The following is a 15,722-nucleotide window of genomic DNA, read 5'->3' as shown; positions in this document are numbered from 1 at the left end:
GCAACATCCACCATTTTATTCTCCGGAGTCTCTGCTTTCAGAAAATATATCATGTTTGGGGGTTTCCAAGTCATTTTCTAGCAAAAAAAAATAAATAAAAAAAAAATCCCGATTTAACACGTGTATGAAAAATGTCAAAATCAGTAGGTAAGCGGTTAAAAGGAATTTTTTTTTATACTCGTTTTGAATGAAGTGTGACGAGGCAGAAGCTGTTTCTATCTTCTATGAGGGGAGATTTCCCTTTACTTCCTGTCCCAGAGACACAACAGGAAGTGAGAGGAAATCTTTCCGCTCTGGTTGTCACCAGAACACAAGTCAGCGATGGAGGATTTCCCGTCTTTTTCTGTCTGCGGTGACAACAACTGCTGTAATATGTTGGGTTTCCCATTCTTGGCCGTGGTCACCGGGGGGGGCAAATAAATGTCTGACAGGGGCTCCGACCCTTTCCACACTCCCAGACTAAAGATCCAAGTCTTGGCTTTAGATACACCAAGGAGAGAAACTTTATTGTCTTTATTGTCTGCCAGTAAAAGTAACAGCTCATCCCGTAAAAAGTAGATGAGTCCCGGCAACATCTGCGCCCGTTTTATTGGGACGGTTATATTTAGACTGAGAATTCGATTTAGCTGCAGCTCTGATTCACCCCTCCTCTCCCCCTCCCCCTATCCCTGCTTCACCCCTCCTCTCCCCCTCCCCCTATCCCTGCTTCACCCCCTCCTCTCCCCCTCCCCCTATCCCTGCTTCACCCCCTCCTCTCCCCCTCCCCCCATCCCTGCCTCACCCCCTCCCCCCCTCCCCCCATCCCTGCCTCACCCCCTCCTCCCCCCTCCCCCTATCCCTGCTTCACCCCCTCCTCCCCCCTTCCTCTATCCCTGCTTCACCCCCTCCTCCCCCCCTCCCCCTATCCCTGCTTCACCCCCTGCTCTCCCCCTATCCCTGCTTCACCTCCCCCCCCTTCTTCTCCTGGAACTCCAGCCAGTTCAGGTCACCCCCTTTGCATGCTGGGAAATGGTTAAAAGTCCTCAGCGGCCCACAATGCACTGCGGCTCGGAGCGTTCAAATTCCAGGTTTTCTGGTTTTGCTGTAAATGTCAGCAGGACTGCGGAGAGCGGCGTCGGGGGGGCCGCACTGTGTAGGTGACGCCGGGTATTGTAGAGGAGATTTGCTTCTATTATTTTGTTCTGTTACTTTTAATCCTTTTCATTCTATTCTAGCGATGTGTAACGTCTTTCTGGGAGTTATTCGATCCTTGGCTTTCTCTAGCCTTCAGGTTTTTCGCTCTTTCTGACGTTCTGTCTGATCGCCCCGCGGCGTCTTTTATTTTTTGTCTTTTATCTTCTCAATAGTTAAAATGTAACTTTTGAAGGCGCCATCTCTGGGGAGAGGAGGGGGGGAGGGGGCGATCTCTGGGGAGAGGAGGGGGGGGAGGGGGCGATCTCTCCTGTCTTGGGGCGGATTCACATCGGGGGCATGGAGCTGGCATCAGTTCAACGCCAGCGCAATGCAAAGACACAAAAAACAATCGATGAGGGGAGACGCGGGCACACCGCACTTATATGTAATGACACCCGACCGTGTGTGGCATCTCATCATTGTGATTAGAGCTGGATGAGCATTAAAGTTTAAAGGAAAAAAAGAAGAAAAAAGCAATGTGTTGTGTCAGTGCGTCATATAATGCGTTGTGTCAGTGCGTCTTATAATGTGTTTTGTCAGTGCGTTGTGTCAGTGCGTCATATAATGTGTTGTGTCAGTGCGTCATATAATGTGTTGTGTCAGTGCGTCATATAATGTGTTGTGTCAGTGCGTCTTATAATGTGTTGTGTCAGTGCGTCATTTAATGTGTTGTGTCAGTGCGTCATATAATATGTTGTGTCTGTGCGTTGTGTCAGTGCGTCATATAATGTGATGTGTCTGTGCGTTGTGTCAGTGCGTCTTATAATGTGTTGTGTCAGTGCGTTGTGTCAGTGTGTCATATAATGTGTTGTGTCAGTGCGTTGTGTCAGTGCGTTGTATCAGTGTGTCATATGTGTTGTGTCAGTGCGTTGTATCAGTGTGTCATATGTGTTGTGTCAGTGTGTTGTATCAGTGCATGGAATCATTGTGTCAGGGCATATTATCAGTGCATTGTATCATTAATGCATTATATCAGTGCATGGTATCAGTACATTGTATCAGTGTGTTGTGTCAGTGTGTTGTGTCAGTGCGTTTTGTCAGTGCATTACAACACACTGATACAACGCACTGATATAATACACTGATACCATGCACTGTTACAACGTACCGATACAACACACTGACAAAACACACTGCTATATCAGTGCGTATTATCAGTGCATGGTATCAGTGTGTTATATCAGTGCGTATTATCAGTGCATGGTATCAGTGTGTTATATCAGTGCGTATTATCAGTGCATGGTATCAGTGTGTTATGTCAGTGCGTATTATCAGTGCATGGTATCAGTGTGTTATGTCAGTGCGTATTATCAGTGCATGGTATCAGTGTGTTATATCAGTGCGTATTATCAGTGCATGGTATCAGTGTGTTATATCAGTGCGTATTATCAGTGCATGGTATCAGTGTGTTATATCAGTGCGTATTATCAGTGCATGGTATCAGTGTGTTATGTCAGTGCGTATTATCAGTGCATGGTATCAGTGTGTTATATCAGTGCGTATTATCAGTGCATGGTATCAGTGTGTTATATCAGTGCGTATTATCAGTGCATGGTATCAGTGTGTTATGTCAGTGCGTATTATCAGTGCATGGTATCAGTGTGTTATGTCAGTGCGTTATTATCAGTGCATGGTATCAGTGTGTTATGTCAGTGCGTATTATCAGTGCATGGTATCAGTGTGTTATGTCAGTGCGTATTATCAGTGCATGGTATCAGTGTGTTATATCAGTGCGTATTATCAGTGCATGGTATCAGTGTGTTATATCAGTGCGTATTATCAGTGCATGGTATCAGTGTGTTATATCAGTGCGTATTATAAGTGCATGGTATCAGTGTGTTATGTCAGTGCGTATTATCAGTGCATGGTATCAGTGTGTTATGTCAGTGCGTATTATCAGTGCATGGTATCAGTGTGTTATGTCAGTGCGTATTATCAGTGCATGGTATCAGTGTGTTATGTCAGTGCGTATTATCAGTGCATGGTATCAGTGTGTTATATCAGTGCGTATTATCAGTGCATGGTATCAGTGTGTTATGTCAGTGCGTTATTATCAGTGCATGGTATCAGTGTGTTATGTCAGTGCGTATTATCAGTGCATGGTATCAGTGTGTTATATCAGTGCGTATTATCAGTGCATGGTATCAGTGTGTTATGTCAGTGCGTATTATCAGTGCATGGTATCAGTGTGTTATATCAGTGCGTATTATCAGTGCATGGTATCAGTGTGTTATGTCAGTGCGTATTATCAGTGCATGGTATCAGTGTGTTATATCAGTGCGTATTATCAGTGCATGGTATCAGTGTGTTATGTCAGTGCGTTATTATCAGTGCATGGTATCAGTGTGTTATGTCAGTGCGTATTATCAGTGCATGGTATCAGTGTGTTATATCAGTGCGTATTATCAGTGCATGGTATCAGTGTGTTATGTCAGTGCGTATTATCAGTGCATGGTATCAGTGTGTTATATCAGTGCGTATTATCAGTGCATGGTATCAGTGTGTTATATCAGTGCGTATTATCAGTGCATGGTATCAGTGTGTTATGTCAGTGCGTATTATCAGTGCATGGTATCAGTGTGTTATGTCAGTGCATCATATTATTATTATTATTATTATTATTCAGGATTTATATAGCGCCAACAGTTTGCGCAAAACAAAGGCAGACATTACAGTTATAATTTGGTACAAGAGGCATCAGAGGGCTCAGCTCGTTGGAGCTTACAATCTAGAAGGAAGGATCAACTGATACAAAAGATAATAGCTGTGGGGAATGAGCTGATGGAGAAAGTAAAACAGCGTATTAGAAGCGGGATAGGCTTCTTTAAAGAGAAGGGCTTTCAGGGATCATCTAAAGATGCATAGATTAGGGGACAGTCGGACAGATTGGGGTAGGGAGTTCCAAAGGATGGGAGAAGCTCTGGAGAAATCCTGGAGGCGAGCATGGGGGAGGAGGTGACAAGGGAGCTAGAGAGCGGGAGGTCTCGGGAGGACCAAAGAGAGCGGCTTGCTTGGTATTTGGGGACTAGGTCAGTGATGTAGCTGGGGGCGGAGTTATGGACGGCTTTGTAAATGATTGGTAGTACTTTGAATTTTATTCGTTGGGAAGCCAGTGCAGGGCTTGGCAGAGAGGGGTGGAGGACACTGAATGGAGACCAGTGCAGGGCTTGGCAGAGAGGGGTGGAGGACACTGAATGGAGACCAGTGCAGGGCTTGGCAGAGAGGGGTGGAGGACACTGAATGGAGACCAGTGCAGGGCTTGGCAGAGAGGGGTGGAGGACACTGAATGGAGACCAGTGCAGGGATTGGCAGAGAGGGGTGGAGGACACTGAATGGTTGGTAAGGTGGATGAGTCTGGCAGCGGCATTCATTATGGACTGAAGGGGGGATAGTCGATGTAAAGGTCATCCAATGAGGAGGTGAAGTCGAGGTGAGAGATGACCGGGGAGTGAATTAGAAGCTTGGTGGTGTCATTAGTTAATAAGGGGTGTATTCTAGAGATGTTGCGGAGGAAGGCGGCATGATCTGGACAGGGATTGGATGTGGGTCTAAAAGGACAGGATTACCCCTAGCATCCTGGCATGTGGGGACGGACTGATAGATGTGCCATTGATCTTGACAGAGAAGTCGGGGGAAGGGGCACATGGGGGGGGAGGAAATATTATGAGTTTGGTTTTAGATAGATTAAGTTTGAGGAAGTGGTGTGACATCCAGGCTGATAGGTCTGTTAGTAAATCAGTGATGTGTGAGGAGATTGATGGTGTGAGCCGAGGGGCAGAGAGATAGATTTGGGTGTCATCAGCATATAAATGGTAGTAGAAGCCATGGGAGGCTATCAGTTGACCCAGGGAGGACGTGTAGATCGAGAATAGTGGAGGTCCAAGGACAGAACCTTGGGGAACCAAAACGGTAAGAGGAGTTGGAGAAGAGGAAGTGGAGTTGTAAGTGACACTGAAGGTGCGAAGAGATAGGTAAGATTCAAACCAATGGAGACCAAGCAAATTGAGGTTTTTTTGAGGAGGAGGTGGTCAACGGTATCAAAGGTAGTGACACACGATCACTCCAAAGGTCCGACGGATTCGAAACGTGATGACGTAGAATAAGGAAGTTCATAGCCAGTTGCCAATAGCTGCCCATAGCGTCGGCTTTTAGTCCGTCGGACTAGCACAAAGACGACCGGATTTTTCGACCGGACTCGAGTCCGTCAGAAAAATTTGAAGCAAGTTTTATTTCTAGGTCCGCCGGATTTTTGGGAAGAAAAAGTCAGCTGGAGCCCCCACACACACGATCGAATTGTCCAACAGATTCCAGTCCGTCGGACCAAGTCCCTCGAAAAGTCCAGTCATGTGTATAAGAGTATGGAATAATGACCATTGGTTTTTGCTGTTAGTAAGTCGTTTGTGAGTTTTAGGAGGACAGTTTCTGTGGAGTGTTGTGGGCAAAATCCAGACTGAAGGGGATCAAGAAGGTTATTCTCAATGGCAGGGGTTGACAAATTTGCTTGGAATCTAGGAGCCAGCTTAAAAAGTTAGGCGCCGGGTTCGTGACGGCGATCCGGACCTGTCCCTGGCCTGACATGGAGACGAGTGAGGGGAAGATAGCAGCGCCGTCGCCGCCCCCCGTCTCCAAGTCATTGCCCATAGCTCTTAGAGGGACATTTTATTTATTTTTTGCAAATAACAATTTTTTTTTTCAATTGCATTTTAGTGTAAATATGAGATCCGAGGTCTCTCTGACCCCAGATCTCATATTTAAGAGGACCTGTCATGCTTTTTCTATTACAAGGGATTTTTACATTCCTTGTAATAAGAATAAAAGTGACACAACATTTTTTTTTTCAAGTTAAAATAAGCAGAAAAAATAATAATTTTTAAACGCGCCCTGTCCTGCCCGCATATAAAATCAGTGTTCGAACCACACATAGGAGGTAGTGCCGTGATCGGTAGAGCGAGAGCAATAATTCTAGCCCCAGACCTCCTCTGTAACTCAAAACGTGCAACCTGTAGAATTTTTTTAAACGTCGCCTATGGAGATTTTAAAGGGTAAAAGTTTGTCGCCATTCCATGAGCGGTTGCAATTTTGAAGCGTGACATGTTGGGTATCAATTTACTCGGCATAACATTATCTTTCACAATATAAAAAATAATTGGGCTAACTTTACTGTTGTCTTATTTTTTTATTAACTAAATTATTTTTCCCAACAAAAGTGCGCTTGTAAGTCCGCTGCACAAATACGGTGTGACAGACAGTATTGCAACAACCACCATTTTATTCTCTAGGGTGTTAGAATAAAAAATATATATAATGTTTAGGGGGTTCTAAATAAAGGGAAGAAGCGGCAGGTAATATAAAACAGGAAGAGGAAGCTTCATTAGCATTGCTGGTTTGTCATACCAACGGCGACCACAAGAGGGCGCCAGATTCCATAAGGAATCATAGGACCGCAGAAGGCCTCAAAGCCGCGGCCTAAATTTTCGGCCGCCGGCGGAACGGCCCGACGCGATCACACTGGGGGGGGTCCACAGAGACAGGATACCCCCAGCTGTGCTGCCCCAGGCGCGAGGTCGCTATTTCTAGTCGCCAATGCGACCTGGCGCCCAGGTTTTGTCGAGCCCTGCTCAATGAGGTGGTCACTCGGTCGGTTGTAGGCCAAAGGTTCAAGGAGTTTGGAGGCAAAAGGGAGTAAAGAGATGGGTCCTAGGTTTTTAAGACTGGCGGGGTCTAGTGAGGCCTTTTTTGGCATGGGAGCGACTAGTGCATGTTTTAGATCAGCCTTTCTCAACCTTTTCAACACAGAGGAACCCTTGAAATAGTTCTCCGGTCTCGGGGGGAACCCCCTGCTAAAAATGAGGAATCTACAACTCGTGATACATTAGTGTGATGGTCAATGGGAGGAATGGTCCTTACAATTGTGGTCATTGGGAAGAATTACCTCCTTACAGATAGCTGAAAAGATCAATGGTGTTGGTGGGAACTTATTCAAGAGGCAGGAATTGCCCAATGCTGAAGGAACCCCTACAACCTCTGGAGGAACCCTAGGCTTCCACGGAACCCTGGTTAAGAATCACTGTTTTAGAGGGTTGGGGAAGATGCCAGTAGAGAGTGAGAGGTTGAAGATATGAGTTAAAGAGTGTAGAGTCAGAGGGTGACCATAGTATTTGAGAAGGAACAGGGTCCAGCGGGCAGGAGGTTAGGTGGACGTTAGAAAAAAAGTTCTACAGTAGCAGTGGTGGAGTTCCGACTGATCTTTCCGAACGAACGGACTTGGCCACACAAACGGACTAAGTCCGTTCAAAAGTCCGTTCGTTTAGAACGTGATGACGTAAGACGGGACTAAAAAAAGGAAGTTCAATAGCCAGTAGCCAATAGCTTACCTTGCGTTGTATTTGGTGTGTCGAACCAGCATACAGACAGATGGTTTTCCCGATAGGAGTTGAGTCCATCGGACAGATTTTTTTTTGATGAAAAACGATCGGATTAGTCCACACACGATCGGATTGTCTGATTCCGTCAGACCTACTCTGCCGGAAATTCCGGTCGTGTGTACGCGGCAATAGTCTTACGCCACAGACGCTCAAGAGCGCGGCTACGTTTGTTGAGGCTTCTGGTATTGTCTGCCTGCCAGGGTTGTAGCGGTCAGGGGCCTGATTCTGTGCGTAGTGAGGTGGTCGAAGGTATCCAGGGTGGATGACACTGAACTGTTGTAGACAGAAGTGGCCAAGTTGGGGCAGGACAAGGATGAGATTTTGTCGTAGAGACAATCTGTAGCAGAAAAAAATAAGAAAAGGGTTAAGATGGTGAAGGTTTTTACGGGTAATTGGCAGTTGGAAGGCAAGGAGGAGGCAGACAAGGAGAGAGTGAGTAAGGTGGTGATCAGAGGGAGGAAAAGGAATATTGGAGAGGGTGTGCGGAGTGCATAGGTAGGAGAATATGAGGTCAAGGCAGTTGCCAACAGAGTGGAAGAGCTTGTCCATTGTTTTCGGTCAAAAGACGAGGTTAGGTTCAGCAGCTTAGAAGTCACCAAGAATAATTGTTGGAATCAGGGCCGTTTTTAAGGCAGGGCAAAAGGGGCAGCTGCCCTGGGCCCTGTCATTGTTGTGGGGCCCAAAGCAGCTGCCTCATACTTGCCAACTATCCCAGTTTAAATTCTCTCGTCCCTTGAGGTTTTAGTCCTGTGCTGTGTCCCGATATCTCAGTGTGAAGTGCTGCTACTAATGCTGCCCAGCTCTGCCCTATTGTCTACAGATGACTCACCTGCAGACCCTATGTTTACATGTAAATTACCGGCATTCATATGTAAATAGGGGATATCATGCCCCCCCCCCCCCCGAGGTCATATCCACAGTAATCTCTAGCAACCAATCAACAAGCAGAAATCCTGTGCTCTAACCTCTAGCAATCAGTCAGTGAGTGGTAATGAATACACTGTAATCTCTAGCAACCAGTCAGTGAGCGGTAATGATACACTGTAATCTCTGGCAACCAGTCAGTGAGCGGTAATGATACACTGTAATCTCTAGCAACCAGTCAGTGAGCGGTAATGATACACTGTAATCTCTAGCAACCAGTCAGTGAGCGGTAATGATACACTGTAATCTCTAGCAACCAGTCAGTGAGCGGTAATGATACACTGTAATCTCTAGCAACCAGTCAGTGAGCGGTAATGATACACTGTAATCTCTAGCAACCAGTCAGTGAGCGGTAATGATACACTGTAATCTCTGGCAACCAGTCAGTGAGTGGTAATGATACACTGTAATCTCTAGCAACCAGTCAGTGAGCGGTAATGATACACTGTAACCTCTGGCAACCAATCGCATTAGCTGCCTGATCTGATTCAGTAAACTGATTTTGAGTCTAGCTGCTTATTATTGTATGTCTCAGAGCAGGTGGAGAGCAAAACTGCATGGGGGGGCGCAAGAAAAGTTTTGCCCAGGGTCCAATCAATATTAGCGGCCCTGGTTGGAATTTCAGAGGAGAGAAAGTAGGGTAGCCAGGCAGAGAAGTCGTCAAGGAAGTTTGATACCGGTCCAGGGGGGCGGATAGATCACAGCAATTCTCAATGGAACTGGAGAAAATAGAGGAATACAGTGATCTTCAAATGAAGAGAGGGACAAAGAGGGGGGTGGATGAAGAACCTGAAAAGTGCTTTGAGGGGATAGGAGGATTCCAACACCACCTCCTTTCTGTCCACTAGGCCTGGGAGAGTGAGTCCACAGGAGGCCACCATAGGAGAGGACAGCTGGAGAAGGAAGGTCAGATTCTTGAATTCAGGTCTCAGTAATTGCAAGTAGGTTCAGGGAGTTTGTGATAAATAGGTAATGGACGGTGGTGAGTTTGTTACAAACAGAGTGGGCATTCCAAAGGGCACAGGAGAAGGGGAGGTTGGTTCTAGGCTGAAGAGGAACAGAAATGAGATTGTGTGGATTGCGGCTGCTGGCAGAGGATGGGGGGGGGGGGGGGGGTGCTGGGTATGTTGACTGAAGGTAAATGATGGCGGTCCAGGATTTGGGGAAATATCGCCAGAAGTTAGGAGAAGCAGAAGGGTGAGAGAGGTGATTTGGGAGTGTGACTTATGTGGGGGGGGGGGGGGGGGGACATTGGAGTGGCCTGCAGGTTTTATTGGTATATGGGTTCAGAATTGGCAGGAGCTGATATGTGCAGTAATAAGGTGAAGACAGGAGTGAGGGTGATATATATAAGCTGTGGGGTGCAGAAGATGGGTGAAGGAGAGGGAATTTAAGGGGAGAAGATGTAACTGTGAGAAGGAAAAGTAGGGAGTGCACGATACAGGTACAGAGAGGAAGCCGGAGTGAGAGATGGAGAATCAGGGGGGGGGGGGGCACTTGTGGTCTGTTTAGTGTTCTGCAGAAATCTGTTGTGGATTTGCCCTGAAGTGCTGAGCCCAAGTGTAATACTCAATCCAATATGAATACTTTATCCAAGATGATAGTTGCCAATGCAACCCCTGCCTGTCCATGCCCTAGAGAAGGCCTTAATTAATACTGAGATTGGGTGGGGGTATTGCCAATTAATTAGTCAGTATTGCATAGGAGGAACACAAGGCTAACAGAATGAACTTCTCACACCAGAGGCTGACTACAAGACATATCATATCAGTGTGTTTTGTCAGTGCATCATATCCGTGTGTTTTATCAGTGCATCATGTCAGTGCGTTGTGTCAGTGCGCTGTGTCAGTGCGTTGTGTCAGTGCATGGTATCAGTGCATCATGTCAGTGCGTTGTGTCAGTGCGTTGTGTCAGTGCGTTGTGTCAGTGCGTTGTGTCAGTGCGTTGTGTCAGTGCGTTGTGTCAGTGCGTTGTGTCAGTGCATGGTATCAGTGCATCATGTCAGTGTGTTGTGTCAGTGCGTTGTGTCAGTGCGTTGTGTCAGTGCGTTGTGTCAGTGCGTTGTGTCAGTGCGTTGTGTCAGTGCATGGTATCAGTGCATCATGTCAGTGTGTTGTGTCAGTGTGTTGTGTCAGTGCGTTGTGTCAGTGCGTTGTGTCAGTGCGTTGTGTCAGTGCGTTGTGTCAGTGCGTTGTGTCAGTGCGTTGTGTCAGTGCGTTGTGTCAGTGCGTTGTATCAGTGCATGGTATCAGTGCATGGTATCCGTGCGCTGTGTCAGTGCGTTGTATCAGTGCATAGCATCAGTGTGTTATATTAGTGTGTAGGGATGAGCTCAGGCGTGTTCGCATGGAACACGTGCAGAGCCCTCCAGGAAATCGGCGCAGCGCTGCGCTAATCACAGGCAGTGAGACATTGCCCGATCTCTGCAGCCGCACATCGGGGCAATGTCTCACTGCCTGTGATTAGCGCAGTGCTGCACCAACTTCCTGGCAGGCTCTGCACGTGTTCCATGCGAACACGCCTGAGCTCATCCCTATTAGTGTGTTCTATCAGTGCGTTGTGTCAGTGCGTATTATCAGTGTGTTGTATCAGTAAATGGTATCAGTGCGTATTATCAGTGTGTGGTATCAGTACATGGTATCAGTGTGTTATATCAGTGCGTTGTATCTGTGCATTGTGTTAGTGCATGTTATCAGTGTGTTGTGTCAGTGCATATTATCAGTGCGTTGTATCATTGTTGCTCACATCCTATAAATGATTGCAGGACGGTAAAAACGTAGATGAGTTTTCTTCTCCTTGCCCATATCTCGGGGGTTCTTTCTTCCGCAGTGGAGAAGATTAGTGGCAACCTCTACCCACGCCCTGCCCCACCCAGTGCCAGCCACATCCCTCCGCACCATGTACACCACCAGAACGGAGAAGGGAGGCGGCGAGGCCGCAGTGGTGGACCTCCGCAGTGACACCGTGACCAAGCCGTGCGCCGAGATGAGAAGAGCGATGGCCGAGGCGGAAGTCGGGGACGATGTCTATGGAGAAGATCCCACTGTAAATGGTGAGCGAATAAATATTAATTACCTGTATATCTAGAGACTTGTGCGCTCTATGGACAGTAGAAGAAGACAAAAACGCAAATGAAAAAAGCAGCAATCACTATATGAGTTGGCTCTCCCTAATGTAAATTTAAAACAGGGTAGGGATGTGATGCGCTAATTTACAACCAAAAATATGAGACAATAGTGAATAAATAGAGTAACCCTAAAATTGGCAAAAATTAATAAAGTGCAGATATATACAAAAATGGAGAAAAAGTTTGAAAGTGCAAACGTGCATTAATGCATCAAAAAGTGACTGAGTGCATAATACTTAAACAATATGTTACAATAGCTCACAAAGTGACTATGTGCATATATTATGCTGCAAACACCAAAATGCATAAACAAGAATATAGTGTAAAAATGATTAATTATGTACAAAAAATAAAATAAAACAAATAGTGACAAATGTGAGCGATAAAACAAAACTGAGTCCAAGTGATAGCAGTGAAGCACATTAAAGTGTCCCATACATGATCAGATAGTGCAATTCGGTAAACACACTAAATTAAAGTGCAACGTGCTGAGCCAACAATCCTTCAGTGATGATCCGTGCAAGTGATGCTAATGTTATGCAATTACCTCACCGCTGTAAGGTAAACAGCGAAGTTAATACAGAGCAACCAGGTAACCAGGGATGATCACGGGGATGGCTGTGCAGCAAGCTCTTAGAGACTCCTCCAACTTCCTCATATGTGGTAAATGGTAAACTCAAAGGGATAAACCAAACAGGACTGCCATAGTGTAGTATTTCAAACGTATATTGTCTCATATTTTTGGTTGTAAATTAGCGCATCACATCCCTACCCTGTTTTAAATATTAATTACCGCCCCCGAGGAGTCAATATTCTAAAATGTCATCAGTTCAAATGTACAGAACTTTATTATTTCATAAGAGCAGCACGGCGGCCAATTCATAAGAGCGGAGAGAAAGCCAAGCATATGATTGGATGGTGTGTCCACATGTGTGAGTGAGCATGCGCAGTCACAATCCAAAAACCAATCTAGCTGATTGTACAGCGCTCTCCAGGATCGCCAAACTTTTCAGTATAAGGGCCACATTTTGGCTTTTAAAAATACTTGCAGGATGGAAAAAAACAGGTTTGTTATGCAAGTCTCCCCTTGCATTCAGAAAGGTCCATTAGAGTCTTCTCTTAGATCCAGGAGGGCCCATCAGAGCCCCCCTTAAATATAAGAAAGCCCCCCCCCCCCGCTCATGCTGTCATCCAGGAGGGCCCATCAGAGTCCCCACTTAGATCTAATGCCCCGTACACACGAGAGGGATTAAGTCTGACAGACCTTCAAAGGAGTTCCGCCGGAGTTCCGACGGAGTTCTGGCGGACTTTTCGACCGAACGGACTTGACCACACACCATCACACTAAACTCTGACGGAGTCGAACGTGATGACGTACGACTGGATTCGACGTAGGAAGTTCATAGACAGTAGCCAATAGCTGCCCTAGCGTCGGTTTTAGTCCGTCGGAGTAGCACACACACGAGCGAATTATTCGAAGGGGACCGGGTCCGGCGGAGTTCCGTCGGGAAAATTTAAAGCATGCTTCATTTCTAAAGTCTGTCAGACTTTAGCGAAGCTAAAGTCCGTTGCAGCCCACACACGATCGGATAGTCTGACGGACTCAGTCCGTCAGACTTTGGATGTCGAAAAGTCCGCTCGTGTGTACGGGGCATTAGAGAGCCCACCAGGGTCCCACCTTAGATTCAATAGGGTCTATCAGGGTACCCCCTTAGATCCAGGAGGGTCCATCAGAGTCCCCCTTTAGATCCAGGAGGCCCCAACAGATTTCCCCCTTTAGGTTCAGGAGGGCCCATCAGAATCCTACCTTAAATCCAGGAGGATCAGAGAACCAGAGTCTATTAGAATCCCTTCTTAGGTTCAGGAGAGTCCATCAAAATCCCCCTTTGGATCAAGGAGGGCTCACCAGAGTTCCCCTTTTAGATTCGGGAGGGCCCAGTAGAGTTCCCCCTTAGATCCAGGTTGAGCCCATCAGAGTGCCCTCTTAGATCCAAGAGGTCCTATCAGGGTGCCCCTTTACAGGCAGGAGGGCCCACCAGAGTTCCCTTTAGGATGCAGGAGGGCCCACCAGACTTCCCTTTTAGATCCAGGGTGGCCCATTAGGGTGAGCTGAGTGAAGGCCATGGCTGGCTGGCTGGCAGTAGATGTGCCAAACCTCATTTTACAATACACAGAGCGCTGCCAGCCAGCTGAGGTATTTTCATGGGCAGTTGCTGTAGGCCATATTTGGCCCACAGGCCATAGTTTTGGAGACCCCTGCTATCTGGTATGAAAGGTGTGACACCATAGAGGACATCCAGGTCTGTTATATAAATAATATACATTTTTCTTTCAGAGATTCAGCGCCACGCCGCCAAACTGTTTGGACTACAGGACGCTCTCTTCACGTGTACCGGCACAATGGGAAATCTGATTGCAGGTAAGTGTCCCTGTCATTGGGCATCTTGTACAGATTCAGACAATATTCTCAAATATCAAGTAACTGTGTTTTAGAAAATGTAGGTAGTAAAAAGTCCAAGAGAGGTCCACCAATCCTCACATGGAGGGCCCAAAGGATAAAAACACAGAGCAATAAAGTAACAAAAAATACCAGAGTAACAGGTGAGTAGTATCTTCATGGTGCACCAGGCTCTGCAACCTTTTGGAATAGAGCAGAGAAGGTCTCTCCCCAGCATCCTTCTGCTCTCCAAAGTTAGTAACCATGTGAAAAGTCCATCGTGGAGGTCTCTCTAGCAGTAGTAGGAGTGTGAAAAGTCCATCGTGGAGGTCTCTCTAGAAGTATTAGAAATGTGGAAAGTCCATCGTGGAGGTCTCTCTAGAAGTATTAGAAATGTGGAAAGTCCATGGTGGCGGTCTCTGCAGAAGTAGAAGAAGTGTGGATAATCAGTGGTGAAGGTCTCTTCAGGAGTAGTAGACGTGTGGAAAGTGGTGGAGGTTTCTCCAGAAGTAGTAATAGTGTGTTTAAGCCATGGTACAGGTCTCTCCAGAAGTAGTAGAAGTGTAGAAAGTTAATTGAGGAGGTCTCTCCTAGAGGTAGTAGGAGCGTGGAAAGTCCATGGTGGAGGTTTCTGCAGAAGTAGTAGAAGTGTGGATAGTCAATGGTGGCGGTCTCCCCAGAAGTAGTAACAGTGTGGCAAGTCTATGGTGGCGGTCTCTCCATGAGTAGTAGAAGTGTGGATCGTCAGTGGTGGAGGTCTCTCCAGGAGCCATACAAGTGTGGATAATTGTAAGATTGAGTGTAAGTAGATAGGGGTACCTGGGTCCCACTGGTTTCCTCCAGACCTCTCTGAACACTAGATAGCAGTACCTGGGTTCCACTAGTTTCCTCCAGACCTTTCCGGACAGTAGAGACCTGGGTCTCACTGGGTTTTCTCCAGACTTCTTCCTGCAGGAGATAGGGGTATCTGGGTCCCACTGGTTTCCTTGAGACATCTTGGGACACTAGATGAGGATTCCTGGGTCCCACAGGTTTCCTCCAGACTTCTCCAGACACTAGATGGGGGTACCTGGGTCCCACAGTTTTCCTCCAGACTTCTCCAGACACTAGATGAGGGTTCCTGGGTCCCACAGGTTTCCTCCAGACTTCTCCAGACACTAGATGAGGGTTCCTGGGTCCCACAGGTTTCCTCCAGACTTCTCCAGACACTAGATGGGGGTACCTGAGTCCCACTGGTTTCCTCCAGACTTCTCCAGACACTAGATGGGGGTACCTGGGTCCCACAGGTTTCCTCCAGACTTCTCCAGACACTAGATGGGGGTACCTGAGTCCCACTGGTTTCCTCCAGACTTCTCCAGACACTAGATGGGGGTTCCTTGGTCCCACTGGTTTCCTCCAGACTTCTCCAGACACTAGATGGGGGTACCTGGGTCCCACAGGTTTCCTCCAGACTTCTCCAGACACTAGATGGGGGTACCTGAGTCCCACTGGTTTCCTCCAGACTTCTCCAGACACTAGATGGGGGTTCCTTGGTCCCACTGGTTTCCTCCAGACTTCTCCAGACACTAGATGGGGGTTCCTTGGTCCCACAGGTTTCCTCCAGACTTCTCCAGACACTAGATGGGGGTACCTGGGT

General features: G+C 46.9%; 1 protein-coding gene across 3 annotated transcripts in view; it reads left to right on the top strand.

Moving 5' to 3' along the window:
- Positions 1-974: 974 nt before the first annotated feature.
- LOC143935059 (uncharacterized) overlaps positions 975-15,722 on the top strand; it is an 80,002-nt gene continuing 65,254 nt past the window's right edge. The window contains exons 1-3 of one of the 3 annotated variants that reach the window (XM_077458658.1): positions 975-1,132; positions 11,352-11,574; positions 13,985-14,068. In XM_077458658.1, coding sequence (XP_077314784.1) covers positions 1,088-1,132; positions 11,352-11,574; positions 13,985-14,068 — 352 coding nt within the window. In that variant the 5' untranslated portion in view covers positions 975-1,087. Of the gene's footprint in view, positions 1,147-11,351; positions 11,575-13,984; positions 14,069-15,722 lie in introns of those variants that run through there. The other 2 variants (XM_077458660.1, XM_077458659.1) reach the window with 2 other exon arrangements.

The sequence above is a fragment of the Lithobates pipiens genome, unplaced genomic scaffold, assembly GCF_037356315.1.
Source record: "Lithobates pipiens isolate NorthernLeopardFrog02 unplaced genomic scaffold, aLitPip1_a1.2 Scaffold_28, whole genome shotgun sequence".
NCBI classification, from domain to species: Eukaryota; Metazoa; Chordata; class Amphibia; order Anura; family Ranidae; genus Lithobates; species Lithobates pipiens.
This window is presented reverse-complemented; position numbering and strand designations above follow the sequence as displayed.